Here is a 13,266-nt window from a genome sequence, read left to right on the forward strand (position 1 = left end):
TTGTTTGCCCTTGTATTCGCTTTTTTTTTTAAAAAAAAAAAAAGATCATCCTGTTATACTTATTTAATATTTTACTTCATTTTTTTCACCACAAAGACACTTTTGTCTAGAACTAGTCAATTCTTAATGTTAAGATTCTTCCTCAACCGCGATCTCCCACAATGCCTTTCTATCCCAGAAAACTCCTCAACTTCCTTTCTAACGTAAAACGTGATAGCAGCAGAAATGAGGTATGAGTACTAGTCAATCATTTTGGTTTCCCCCTCTTTGTTTAAAGGTTACACCTTGAAAATCGTATTTATCAGTAACAGTTGCAAAAGTTGTAACCTTCATCTCTTGAATTTATGCCCTCCAACCTTATTGTTAGTGTTTAGAGAAAATAAAATATTGCACCACATGGGGAAATATGGCCGCCACTCTTTGACGGGACAAGTTCATCGCATGTGACAGTATTATTAACCAACCACTTTTATGACGCATGCTGCACTTTAAAGCGGTAGCGACAAAAAAAAAAGCAATAATTTATACTGTTTTAATCAAAACATAATAAGTGCCTTAAAGATTAAGGTGTTTTTTTACAGTACCCTCCGGCTGCAAAAGAGGTTGTCTGCAGCCGTTCTTAAATGTGGCAAAAACAAGGTGTGGCTTGATCCTAACGAAACTAATGAAATCGCCAACGCCAACTCGCGTAAGTTCTCGTAATGTGTTTCTTTTTCTCTTTGGCCCTTAACCCTCTGACGGCGTTTCGAATTGTTTCGTCTTTCCAAGAAATATGTGCTGTTCTACCACGTAGTATATCAACCAAAGTGGGAGCCATAAAAGGGTTCGAAACGCTCATTTAAAAACAACACATGAAATTTTTTTTGTAATAAGCATCAACAGGTATACATATGTTAAGGTAAATATTTAAGTATTAAGCTTAATGCATTAGATAGTATAGCAAATGCAGACCCCAAAAGTTGCAATGGCTTTCATGATGGTCCATTTTTTTCGCTAAATTTTGCCCAAGCATTCGGTATCTCCAATGGCATGCTGTTTATTTTGTCATTGGTCAAAAGAAATGCAACAAAAATATAACTTGGCATCGTTGGAAGCTGTGTTGTGACAGTTTGCCTGGTTAATGAGTTTTAACATTAAGCAAAAAAGACCTTATTTAGTTGACGCATTCCTCTTACAGTTTCACTCTCCTTGTTTTTATTAAGCATGCTTTTTTGTCACCAGGTCAGAACATCAGAAAACTCATTAAAGATGGCTTGATCATTCGAAAACCTGTCAAGGTTCACTCTCGTGCACGAGTTCGCAAGAATGCCTTGGCACGCAGAAAAGGCCGTCACATGGGACATGGTAAGCGTAAAGGTACTGCAAACGCCCGCATGCCTCAGAAGGTGCTTTGGATTCGTCGCATGCGAGTCCTAAGAAATCTTCTTCGCAAGTACAGAGAGGCTAAAAAGATTGACAAGCACTTGTAAGTTTTATATTGCTTGTTTTCATTTGGTATTTCTGGTGGCTGTTAAAATTATAATGAAATGCAACAAAAGGACATAGCTATATTACTCTTTGATGCACTGTTTTGCTATATTTTTGGTGCCTGATATCATTCTGTGTTTGTTTTTATGTCGTAACATTTTATGGTCAGGTGTGTTGCCATTTTTCAGTCTTTTAGAAATATCTTTATAGAAAGAAATGTTTTATAACAAAGGGCTTGCTAAGAGCATTCAGCTGACATTGCCTATGAAAATTGTTGGTCTCTGGCTCGGCCTGCATTTGGTATCTCCATAGGTGTGCTCTTGACATTGCCAGTTTAAAAAATGCAACTTGCATCGTTGGAGGCTGTCCACTTTGATAATTAATCAACGTAACATTGGTTTTCACATAAAAGAACTTTGAGGATTTCATTTGTTGTTTGCCTGTGGAAATTGTAGACTTTTTGTTTAGCATGCATTTGGTATCTCTGGTGGCATGATTATGATGTCACTGGTCGAAAAAAATGCTACAGAAATAAAACCTGCATCGTTGGAAGCTGTCCATTATGACAGTTAATCTGGTTCATTGGTTTTCACATGTAAGAACTTAAGGATTTCTTCAATTTTATGTGGCTTCTTATCATACCTTTTTCTTATGCTGATTTATGTTACTTTGCAGATACCATGAGCTGTATCTGAAGAGCAAAGGCAATGGCTTCAAGAACAAGCGTATCCTTATGGAGTTCATCCACAAGAGGAAGGCTGAGAAAGCTAGAACCAAGCAGCTTAGGTAATATTTTTGGTCAAAAATATTTCAAAATATGGCAGTGTTTTTTGCATTGAAGATTGGGGGAGGGGTGTTGACCCACTAAACTTTAATGGCTATGGCTTGTGGTTCTAACATTTATTGTTTTAACATTACTTGTGTGTTGCAGTGACCAGGCAGAGGCTCGTAGGTCCAAAGTCAAGGAGGCACGCAAGAGGCGTGAGGAACGCATTGCCCAGAAAAAGCAGGAGCTACTTAAGACATTTGCAAAGGAAGATGAAGCTCCAAAGAAATAGATTGCTAATCATGAACAGTCTTAATAAAGAGGGGAAGAGTTTTATTATAGTCTTCAGCTGTATTGTGTATGCATGAATGTGAAAAAGGCTGTGTGCTCCTATCTTGGAAGTCCTTGCATTTTTACACTTAGCTGGTCACAAAATGTTGGGCTGATTGCAGAGGGAAAAGCCTGTAGCCAAAAATGGAAACCTAAAATTGACCTGTGCTTGTTTGCCTCTTGCTGTACTCGCATAATATTGAAGCCTACAATTCTCATGAACTTGATCTTTTACTGACATTTGATGCCAGTGGAATATGTGCTAATGATTTTATGCAGCACTGAATCAGGAGAGGAACCCTTTGTGACTCTGAAACAAAATCATTCAGCATCTGATTCTTGTACATGCATGTCCATATTTCAATCTTGCCATTCCTTCCATCATTTATTTTTTAACTTGAAGCTGCCTGTGACAAACATTTTCACCCGTCTCCAAATCACTTCACTGTAAAGTCTGCAATGTTTCATGAAAAGCCATAACTGACAATGCTTACTCAAAATCTGTGCCAGCTGTTGATTTAGATAAATGATTCTGAAACAAAATATTTGATAGCTCATACCTTTGTGAATAAAAAAGATCAAGCCAGGAAAACAAGTTAAAAGTGACTGGAGGCATGGCAAATATGCAAAGTAACAGCATTGGTTTCCTTAAAAGTATTAGGGTTTAGTTTTCTTGTGATAATTTGTAAACGTGAGACTAAAATTGAAGGAGTTAATCTTCGTTTTCAATCGCTCTGCTTCCTTAAAGAAGGTTGGTGTTAGGGCAGTCTTGCCATGCGGGGATTCAGAGAATCTAGGTCTGGTATGGCAGCACCGTTAGGACAGACGATCACATTGGAGGACGTCAAAGATGGCTCACTATCTACGTCCAGCGCTAACGATAGATCGTAAGTGATAACATAAGTTTCATAAACTTTCGGTCAAGGGGGAGTGATCTGTTAAAGCCATTACTCATTGGCCGGCTTGGGGAAGCCTATCTCCTTTGCCTTCCCCCAGTCTTGACGAGAGGGGAGATGCTGTACCCATCCCGCGGCTGTGAAGGGGGCCCGACCATGTTCCTCGAATTTTTTTTTTGTTTTAAAGAAAGGTTGACGTTACATTCTTCTCAGTTCTTGTGGCTCGATTCTATGTGTCGTTATCTAGTTGTCATTACTGTTTACCCTTCCGTCCTTTGTATGCTGTCCATACGACCATACCTCGTTCATTTCTCAATGCCATGATCGTGAGTATGCGCTATATGGATCACCCCTTATCAGGAAAGGGAGCCTGGATCGAGGGCTAAGAGCGTCCCCTAACCTTTCCAGGTTGTTGGGGAGTGAGGTGTTAGAGATCTCACTTTTGGTCGAGGACAGTTTTACGTGGGGGCGGTGCCCGTCTCTTCTCCACCACGCCTTACCTTCCAAGGGCCAATGTCGATTCATTAAGGAAGAAACGGCACGGGGTGACAGCAAGAGTGCATACCAAGCATAAAAGACTCCATCACCAAATCAGGTCAATCAAGGACGTGTATAGGATATTAGTTCGTGGGTCAAGACCTTAGTCATAGAAGACAGTTATAATGACCGCCAATCCAAGCACCATATACCTAATACGGACCATGCTTGTATCCAAGCTTAAAGTCCATTTGTTATTTGACTGAAGATGTCAGAGTGTGACACATCACACATGTGAAAGAATTAATGCTATTGTTTCGTGGTGTGATGGGGATAGCCTTCATTGAAGTTTTTGTAGCTTATGCATGTCTTTTGTTGAATAAACTTATCTTCAAAAAAATCTTATTTCAAAGACTGATTTTTTTTCCATCGCGTTCATGCATTTTAGTCACACCGTGCTAGCCAGCCCTGGTTTATGTAATCAGCTTCACAAAATAGATGATAATAAAACCGAAAGCAAAAACACTAGGGGAGATTTAACAGCCAGATGTAGAATCTAATGTCCAAGATATTAAAAAGAACAAAAATTCGTGTGAAGTATATGCATTTATATTTTATAACGTTATATTAATACAATAAATAATGGATCTGTTATCTCCTCCTGCTTCATCTTATGACTGAAGAGTTCGAGAAAGGGGGGCAACCGAGATCTTCCCATTGCACATGGCAGGGTATCCATATTGATAACGTAGACATATCAGTCATTCGCTAGCCAACGTGTTTCTCACCGACTAAAGATCATGGAGTACATTGGTGAGGGGACCGCAAAGTCCACAAATTTCATGTATGTATTTCTTGTATATGTTGTTGATCTTTAATTCGAACATCTTGCTGATAGTGTGTGTGTGTTTACACTTGACGCCAAATGTACAGCATGCTTGCAAAAATTACTGCTAGGCTCATGTAATGTTAATTATTATTGATACCTCGAAAATACTTGAGAAAGGTGTGCTTTATATCAAAAATTAGTAGCAGACATATTATTTTATAGAACTATTGAAACTGCTATTTATAAAATTGCCAGATCTGAGAGAATGCAATTCAAAATCGAACTTTTTATTGAGCTTTTTTTGTATTTATAACATTTTAGAGTTATATATGTGAAAGTACTTTAGATTCAAAGCACGTGAATCTACTTTTATTTTAGCTTGTGTTGTGACTGTGGAACCCCAATCGAGCCAAACCCAAGCAACATGTGTGTTGCATGTTTGCGTACAAAGGAAGACATCACAGAGGGAATTCCAAAACAGGGTGTCTTGTACTTCTGCCAGAGTTGTGAAAGGTGCGTTTTGTTTTACCAAGATGCGCATGCTCATTTTTATGGCACATCTGTATCTTCAATATACTGTAAAGCATTTGATCACTTGTGAATGTGACAACCAGTAGTACTTGTAGTACTATTTTACACATTCATGTAGAGAATTAACATTTCAATTTAAAAGACTTTTAAAATTAAAATAACTACATAAAAGCTATAACTTAACATTATTTTTTCCAAATGACCTTCAAAAGCACTTATCTTACTTTTAGCCTTTTGTTTATGACAGATATTTGCAGCCACCATCTACATGGATTGCTGCACAGCTTGAGTCACGGGAACTGTTATCAGTTTGCCTGAAAAAACTTAAAGGACTTAACAGAGTGAGTTGATCTTGTTGCTTTGCACCATGAAACATTCACTTAAATGGCTGTGAAGTAATATTCTAAATTATTTTGCAAATTTCTGCAGTTTATTTATGAGACCCAAAACACAATCCTGCATTACCCTAGTTAAGTTGTAGAATAGAATGACAGACATACGTTATATAGGCTATATAGCTAAAATCAAATCAATATCAGTTATATTTCTCGATGTATTTCTTCATTTGAAAATGTTTGGGGGTCTTCGTTGTCAGCTTCTTTGCCCTCTTCTTGTTTCCCTTCCACCCTATTCTTTGCTTAAGGAGAGACAAAATAAAACAAGTTAAGTTTTGTTTTTGTTTTTTTTTTTCTTTTTGGCAAACTTCAATGTGCACCATATGTACTAAATATTTTAAAATGGCCCCTTTTCAAAATTTATTACTCAGAAGAAAGATGCATATTGTACCAATTTATGAAAAACAATTTTCTCATTTCTTTCTTGTTGCATCCATTCATTAAGTGTTTAGAGAAATTTGACTGTTAGATTGACATGCCATATGACCTAATGGTGATGAAAATTCTCTCGCAGGTTCGGCTGGTAGATGCTGGTTTCATTTGGACGGAGCCCCATTCTCGTCGCATCAAAGTTAAACTCACAGTTCAGAAGGAGGTAAGTGATGAAAGATCTAGACATTTATTTCACTCTGTGCATGTGTGTGTGTGTGCATAAGATGACAGAGATGACTGGTTTCATGTTGATGTTTGTCGCCTTTGTGGTAGAGGGTTCAAAGAAAAGTGAAGGAAACTTCATGGTGGTGGTTTTGCTTCTGTAGAGTTCATTTGACTGCTGAGTGTGAGTCATAATGGCAGTCATGGTGTTTCTTTAGGTGCAAAGTGGTGCAGTGCTGCAGCAGATCTTTGTAGTGGAATATGTGGTACAGAACAATATGTGTGAGAACTGCCACCGCGTGGAAGCTAAGGACTTCTGGCGTGCAGTGGTACAGGTCAGACAGAAGGTGAGGTGTAAGTTTAAGATTTCATGTAGTTATATCCACAGCAGTTTAGGCAGTCAAAAGCACAAGGTCGACTCATTTTGTTGATTGCTGTCTACTTGTTTTATTTCATACAAACCATCAGAAGAATGTCATGCAGTAGTTGGTGCATTGAAAATGTCCACCAAAGAACGATTTTCGGCTGCCTTATGATCATCTTTATGGAAATTAAAAAGATGTCTTCATCTTATAGTTGCAGCAATGATGATGATGGTGACAAGTAATAGTTCTCAGTCTTAAAAGATTAGATCCACAGATTAATGTGGGGTGCATCATTTTCAGCAAAACTAATCATAGCAGAAAACCTATGCTCATGCATACACATACTTCTTGTGTACACAAACATGTACACACAAGACAATTATTTAAATTTTCTTTAATATGCAGGCAGATCACAAGAAAACCTTCTTCTACCTTGAACAACTTATCCTAAAACATCGTGCCCATTCAAATACGGTCAACATCAAGCCTATGGCAGGTGAGTTTCGCTGTGTCTGTTCCGTTTAAAAAGACAATACTGCCATGCATGCAGGTACACATGCTTTATCATAGTCTGTTGTGCATGTTTTCATTTTCATTGTGGTGTGTTCTCCAGATGGCCTGGACTTTTACTTTGTCAAGCAAGATGATGGCCGTAAACTAGTTGACTTTCTTTCTGCTGTTGTGCCCTGCAAGTAAGCATGTTTATTCTTTCATAATATAACCCAGTGGTGCCCAACCTTTTTTCGCCCAAGGCCCATACTGGACATGATATAAAATCTTGCAGGCCAGAACATGGCCATTGGGGGTTTTGCCAGACTCATGACATTAAAAATGAAATTTTGTTGTCTGATTAAAATGAGTAAGCCGGATGTATGACGCAGGCTATAGGTTGGGCACCCCTGATATAACCAGTCAAGTTGCATAGCATTTTTTATAACTCAGAAGTTTCTCTTTAATATATTGACCTGCGTTTTGTCAAAAGACTGCATGTGGTAAGAAGTAAGTAGAGTATTTGCTTCCGAGGGGTTTTAAGGATGAAGTTACAGAAGAAAACTTTTTTTTTTGTCTTGAACCTTTCAGTACTTGTAACAACTACAAGTTTTCTTTTAATACAGGTACGCAACAGCAAAGGAGCTGGTGTCACATGATGTGCACAACAACACTTACAATTTCAAGCACACCTTCTCAGTAGATATCGTACCAGTATGTAAGGTAAAGTGTCGTAACATTTCCTACATCTTTGCATGAAGATGCTTCTTCACTGATTTTGTGTTGTCAGGGCTTGCTAGTGTGGGAGTGAATATCTGTTTGATAGCCAGATTCTTTGGATAGATTATTTATTTACACCCACCAGAATGTTATCTTGACTTTGACATGGCTAGCCAGGTGCACTCAAAATTTGCTTAATTAAAGAAAAATCATTAGTATATCGAAGGGTAGCAAAATAGAGTTGTGATGAAAGATGCAAAAAATCAATATTTCATATCTGTATCTCTCTTTATACACCACATCAAATGGAAATTAGGTATATCAAATAAACTTTCCAAAACTATTTTTTTCTTCTTAACATCAACTAAAGGACCATACATCATGCACAGTGATGAAATTTAGTGAAGATGGAACATTCTGAAAATTTTTTTTTGCACCTGTTAGTGTTAAAATTGCAGTCTGCAGTGTCAAAAATATTGTATCTTCCTCCACAATTTGCACAGGTTAATTCAAAAAGGTGAAGCTGAAGGTTTCTGGAGAGACATCCTATTATTTATTTATTGACTTAAGTAGGCTTGAAACAGAGGCATTTGAAAATGCATGTCACATAGGTATAAGGACCCACCATGTGGTAATTTTTTATAAGGATCTCTGCACAGATGAATTCTTGCATTCTTAGAGTGTTCTTGGAGGGATTTTTCTGCATTTTCATTTAGAGTGTCACTGTTCACATGAATACATTTCTAGGAAGCAACATGGTTGTAATATTTGCTTATAATGTGGGTCACTTGACTGTGTATTGCAGGACAACATTGTGTGTCTGCCATCCAAGTTAGCACAGCATCTTGGCAGCATCAGCCGTTTGTGTATTTGCTATCGAGTCACTCACTGCATTCATCTTATAGACCCAGCCACTCTGCAGAGTAAGTGGAATTTTTTTTGTTTAGTTTTGTTTTGTAATTGCTTTGGGTCATAGATGTCTGTGTGTGTGTGTGTGGCGGTGGGGGATAGTTTGAAGTACAAACTTTTTGTACCTTCACTTTTCTTACCATGATGTTGCTGACATGGCTTAAAACTAGCATTCAACCTTGAACCAAGAGAATGATGGCCACCTCACTCCTAGGGAAATGGATCAAAAGTCTGCAGCAATGTTAATTTGTTTCAGTTGCCGAGATGAGCAGTCAGATGTTCTGGCGCATGCCCTTTCGACCACTTGTGGGACCACGCAACTTCACCGAGTTTATGGTGATGAATGTGGAGCGGATTGAAGGCAAAGACAAGCCACATCGTGTTCCATCTTCGGCTAAGGTTTGTTGGCGTTTTTTTCATCTTCAATAATGCTTGTGACTGTCCTGTTTGTGTTTCTGTCTTAAACATTTAGTGACAGGCTGTTGAGGAACAGGGAGAACAGAAAAGGTTAAAAGTTAAAAAATAACCTGAAATTGTTGGTGACTTGCATCTGTACATCTTGCAGCTTGGTGTTTCTTCATTAATACATAGTTATGGAAACTGTTAGAGAATCAGTTTGTTCTCATGTTATACAAAATTGTTATTGTCATAGAACGCAGAAAAAGAGAGAATATTAAGGCAAGAGTGGATGCAAGTTAGAGCATGCACCTGTTTCTGCTTGGGCATTTTCATGTATGTTTTGTCAAAGACAGAGTGTAGGATTGCAGTGGTGGATCCTATAATGTAATAGCATTACATATTCAGCGTGTATGTATATATTGGCATGTTCAGCATCTCCTGGTTGATGTGTGGGTGGCAAGAATGAGCGACCTTGGAAGCAATGACCATCAGTTTCACACACGTTCACACCTTGGCCATCTGCTGCATGCAGGTGACACTGTTCTGGGGTAAGTTATCTTGCATTTGAATCTACTTAATATCCTGTCCTTGTATGCACTATTACTAAACCTTGGTAAAGCTAAACTCTTTTTTTTTTTTTTGTATTGTAGTTTTTATTTTCTTTTGTTTTCTTTTTGCTGTTCCTGTTAGTAAGCATACTTTTGTAAAATGTGTTATAAGGTACGACTTCACCTGCTGCAACCTCAACCACCCAGAGTTTGAACAACTGCCTGCGAGTCGAGTACCTGATGTGGTGAGTGATAGCTGCACCTAAATTATGAATAAATAGGCAAATCTTTGAAACATGAGATAATGGGTAGGGATATGTTTCATTTCAGATTGTCCTTGAAGGAGATATTCCCCATTTTATTTTATTGGGAATGAACATATAATGCCTTTATTATGCACCTTATTTATATGTGTTAACAAATTCATGTTATTTCAGCTCTCGTTTGTGTGTTTGTGTGTGTGTGTGTGATTGCATGCATGTGAATGTGATTCATTTGTGTTTGAGTATAGATGCTTGTGAAAAAGGTATTTGACAGAACTAAGCGGAATCGTCGCCGCAAGTGGAAACTCAAGCATATGGCTGATGTTATAGAAACAGAAAGTCAAGAAAAGTAAGTTCCTCACAGAATGTTCGATGCATTATATAATTTATATGTATATAAGTTACTACATAAATGTGCGCTAGAGTAGTCTTTTTATGTATAGTCTGAATTGTGGTTAGCATTGAAATGTAGATCAGTTAGACATGTTTTAGAATTCGATGTCATTATTTTTAACAATGTGCATTTAAAATGACAAGATTCATGTACTGAGAGGTGGTTAAGAAAATATTTTAGAAGGATAGTAATTGGTTTGCTGCATTTCTTTTTTTTTTTTTTTTATTTTGCTTGTAAGCAAACAATGTTACAAGGGGTAAAATATTTCTTGTACTTGTTTTAGTGAGTATGTTGAGTTCCTAGAAGACCTCGAGGAAGATCAAGATTTGCGCCAAGGTGTCAATATTTACAAAGGTACAACATGCAAAAGCATACACATTTAATATAAATGCACTCTCATGTACACACCATCAGTGATCATTCAACATCTATGTCTTGCTGTTCAAATAGAAATATCCACTTGCATAGTCATAATGATGAGTTTATAATTTTCAAAGGTTGTTCTTTTGCTATTGTAAAAGTATTTTATACATCTTTACTACAAAATTATAGTGAAATTTGTTCCACAGTTTCTAAATGTGTGTACTTGCGCAAAGTTCGTTTTATTATGAGATTAATGTGACACAAGTGGTGGAAATGGTAGTGATAAAAGGCAGAAAGGAATGAAAATTGCAGAAAAGAGACACTGGTGTATTGGCTGTAGTTTTACCCTTCTTTAAAGAAATTTGCTAGGTCTTTACAGTAATTGCCAAAGTTGTCTCACAAACCTGCGTTTTTGACAGATGCCGGCAAGCTGAATGCTGAGGAAGAGACAGATGACGAAGAAGTGCCTTTCATCAGTCTAGGGGAGATGTTGGAGGACCTGCACATTGTCGAGGATGCTACTGGTGGGGAAGGAGACCCCATGATGGAGTGAGCAAAGAATCGTCAGTGACGATGTAGATGATGGGAAGGGGACCGTTGATGGAGTAAACCTGACAATTGTTGGAAGCTGGTTTGGCGGAAATGGGAAGAGCTCTTTATAGTTCATTCTGGATTTCATTGTTGGACTCCAGCCATAGGAGATTTCTTACTGTTTATTCAAATGGATTGTTGCAAGTATTTGAAGTTAAGTACAGCAAGTAATAAAGGATTGGATTACATGCCTTTGATTTTAAATTCTCAGAAATAGAGCGCTTGGGATCTTTTTCAAGTGCATTTTGATTTACCTAAGGACACAAAATTGTTACTTGTGTAAAGATGTGACATTCGAATAATGCTAGTTTTCCAAGCATTGTGGAGCTACTGTAGGTGTGATAGATAAGGATTGTGCACAGTACTGATGTGACAACAGGTTTGGTTGAAATGAGCGCTTTTTCATTCACATTTCAGTGTTCCAAAAGGATATCCTAGGGTATAAATTTAGTTGAACATTTTTCTAGTTCAAACATTTTAAAAAGAACAACTAGATATCTGCTGGGGTTAATATAAGTGTATTGCTGTCCAACCATTCTAACATGGAATGATTAGCTGATCATGTTTATCTCATACAAATCCCTTTGTTATTAAAAAAAAAAAAACAGTGGAAGTAAATCTTTGTGATTTTTCCGTGAGTTATTTGTCTATGAGGTAGAGGAAAGGGCCTTACTTCAGTGTTTGTAATCACACGGTGGCTCAGTCAATGTAGAAGCCATGATTAGTCTTTTTCTTCAGTGTGTCAGCCTCCATCTCTACCCCACTTCCCTTTCTCTTCTTACCAAAGGCGGTCCCGGAGGCGCAACGGTTGGCGCCTGTCACTAATACTGTGAGTGTTGGCAGGCCTGGGTTAAGCTCTCGTCTCGGGCATCTTTTCTTTCTCTGCATGTGTGTTTACAGGAGTGGCTGCCGTGCCGTGATATAGCCTTAGTCGTTGGCTCGGCGTAAAACACCAATAGCCCACTCCCCTTACCAACTTGTTTCAATATTGCTTTGGAAGAACTTTCCTTGTATAAACATATGCAAACAGAGAATACACCCTCTTTGTGGTGTGCAAGTATCGGTGTGGGATGCCATGCAGTCGAAATGAAGAAATTACTTTGTTAGGAAGAAAACAAAAGACAGGATGTACCAGAGAGGGCGGGGGGGGGAGCAGTCAAAACTGGTGATGCGTGAAGGTAAGAAGAGCAGGAGGAAGGGGACAAGGGCTGGGGCCGTGACAACGAAACCGAAACTAGACTGGTGTCCTGCGATACGCGTGACAAGACCACGGATGTAACATTCTCAACATAGTAGCATGCCCTAGCTCGTTGTTATTTGCCGTCACGTGACCAAAGGTAGTCTCGGTGACTGCAGCGAAGATGCTTGAAATCAATCGTCTCGTGACGTTACCTCTGCTGTTAAACTTGTACTTTAAAAAAAAAAAAAAAAAGCCCTGTTAAATCAGATTCTGAGTTTTTTCAGCTGCCAAACTTGTAGACAGCATTAATTCCAGAAAACAATATTTTTCGCTAGGGTCTAGCTCAGGGGTGGGCAATTAATTTTCTCAAGGGGCCGCATGAGAAATTGGGATGGTTTTAGAGGGCCGGACTAATATAGTTAACTCAGTTTTACCCAATACTGTATATACAGTATATATACTGGCGGGCGGGCGGGCCTTTGCCCTGGCCTTTTCTAGCTAGAATTTATTCACCACGCGTCTCTCTCATAGAAGCACACACTAGATAGGTTTTTTTTGTTTTGTTGTTTTTAATTTCGTTGAAGAAAGTAAACACATTACACAGGTGGACATGGGAGCCAACAACACCCGGCAAGTCATTCATCTTGAGCTGCTCTACTGGCTCATTAGATCATCTCCTAAGCTCAATAGTTCATTGTATGCCCACTGATCCCTAGGAGAGGTGAACTTTCAGAAGGCGACACACGGGTGGGGGATGAGA

General features: G+C 38.4%; 2 protein-coding genes across 2 annotated transcripts; both read left to right on the forward strand.

The window, feature by feature from the left end:
- The first annotated feature begins 157 nt into the window (after positions 1–157).
- LOC112562603 (60S ribosomal protein L19-like) lies at positions 158–2,569 on the forward strand. Its single transcript, XM_025235944.1, has 5 exons — positions 158–230; positions 582–688; positions 1,222–1,465; positions 2,143–2,253; positions 2,399–2,569. The coding sequence occupies exons 1-5, from the start codon at positions 226–228 to the stop codon at positions 2,523–2,525; spliced, it is 594 nt and encodes a 197-aa protein (XP_025091729.1). The 5' UTR covers positions 158–225; the 3' UTR covers positions 2,526–2,569.
- Positions 2,570–4,620: 2,051 nt separating this feature from the next.
- Positions 4,621–11,939, forward strand: LOC112562596 (60S ribosomal export protein NMD3-like). Its single transcript, XM_025235930.1, has 15 exons — positions 4,621–4,780; positions 5,144–5,278; positions 5,544–5,637; positions 6,206–6,286; positions 6,504–6,632; positions 7,056–7,146; positions 7,264–7,342; positions 7,766–7,862; positions 8,665–8,782; positions 9,025–9,167; positions 9,600–9,715; positions 9,888–9,960; positions 10,227–10,327; positions 10,656–10,726; positions 11,155–11,939. Exons 1-15 carry the CDS (start codon positions 4,737–4,739, stop codon positions 11,286–11,288), a joined length of 1,506 nt encoding a protein of 501 aa, XP_025091715.1. The 5' UTR covers positions 4,621–4,736; the 3' UTR covers positions 11,289–11,939.
- The last annotated feature ends 1,327 nt before the right edge of the window (positions 11,940–13,266 follow it).

The sequence above is a fragment of the Pomacea canaliculata genome, linkage group LG4, assembly GCF_003073045.1.
Source record: "Pomacea canaliculata isolate SZHN2017 linkage group LG4, ASM307304v1, whole genome shotgun sequence".
In the NCBI taxonomy this organism is placed as follows: domain Eukaryota; kingdom Metazoa; phylum Mollusca; class Gastropoda; order Architaenioglossa; family Ampullariidae; genus Pomacea; species Pomacea canaliculata.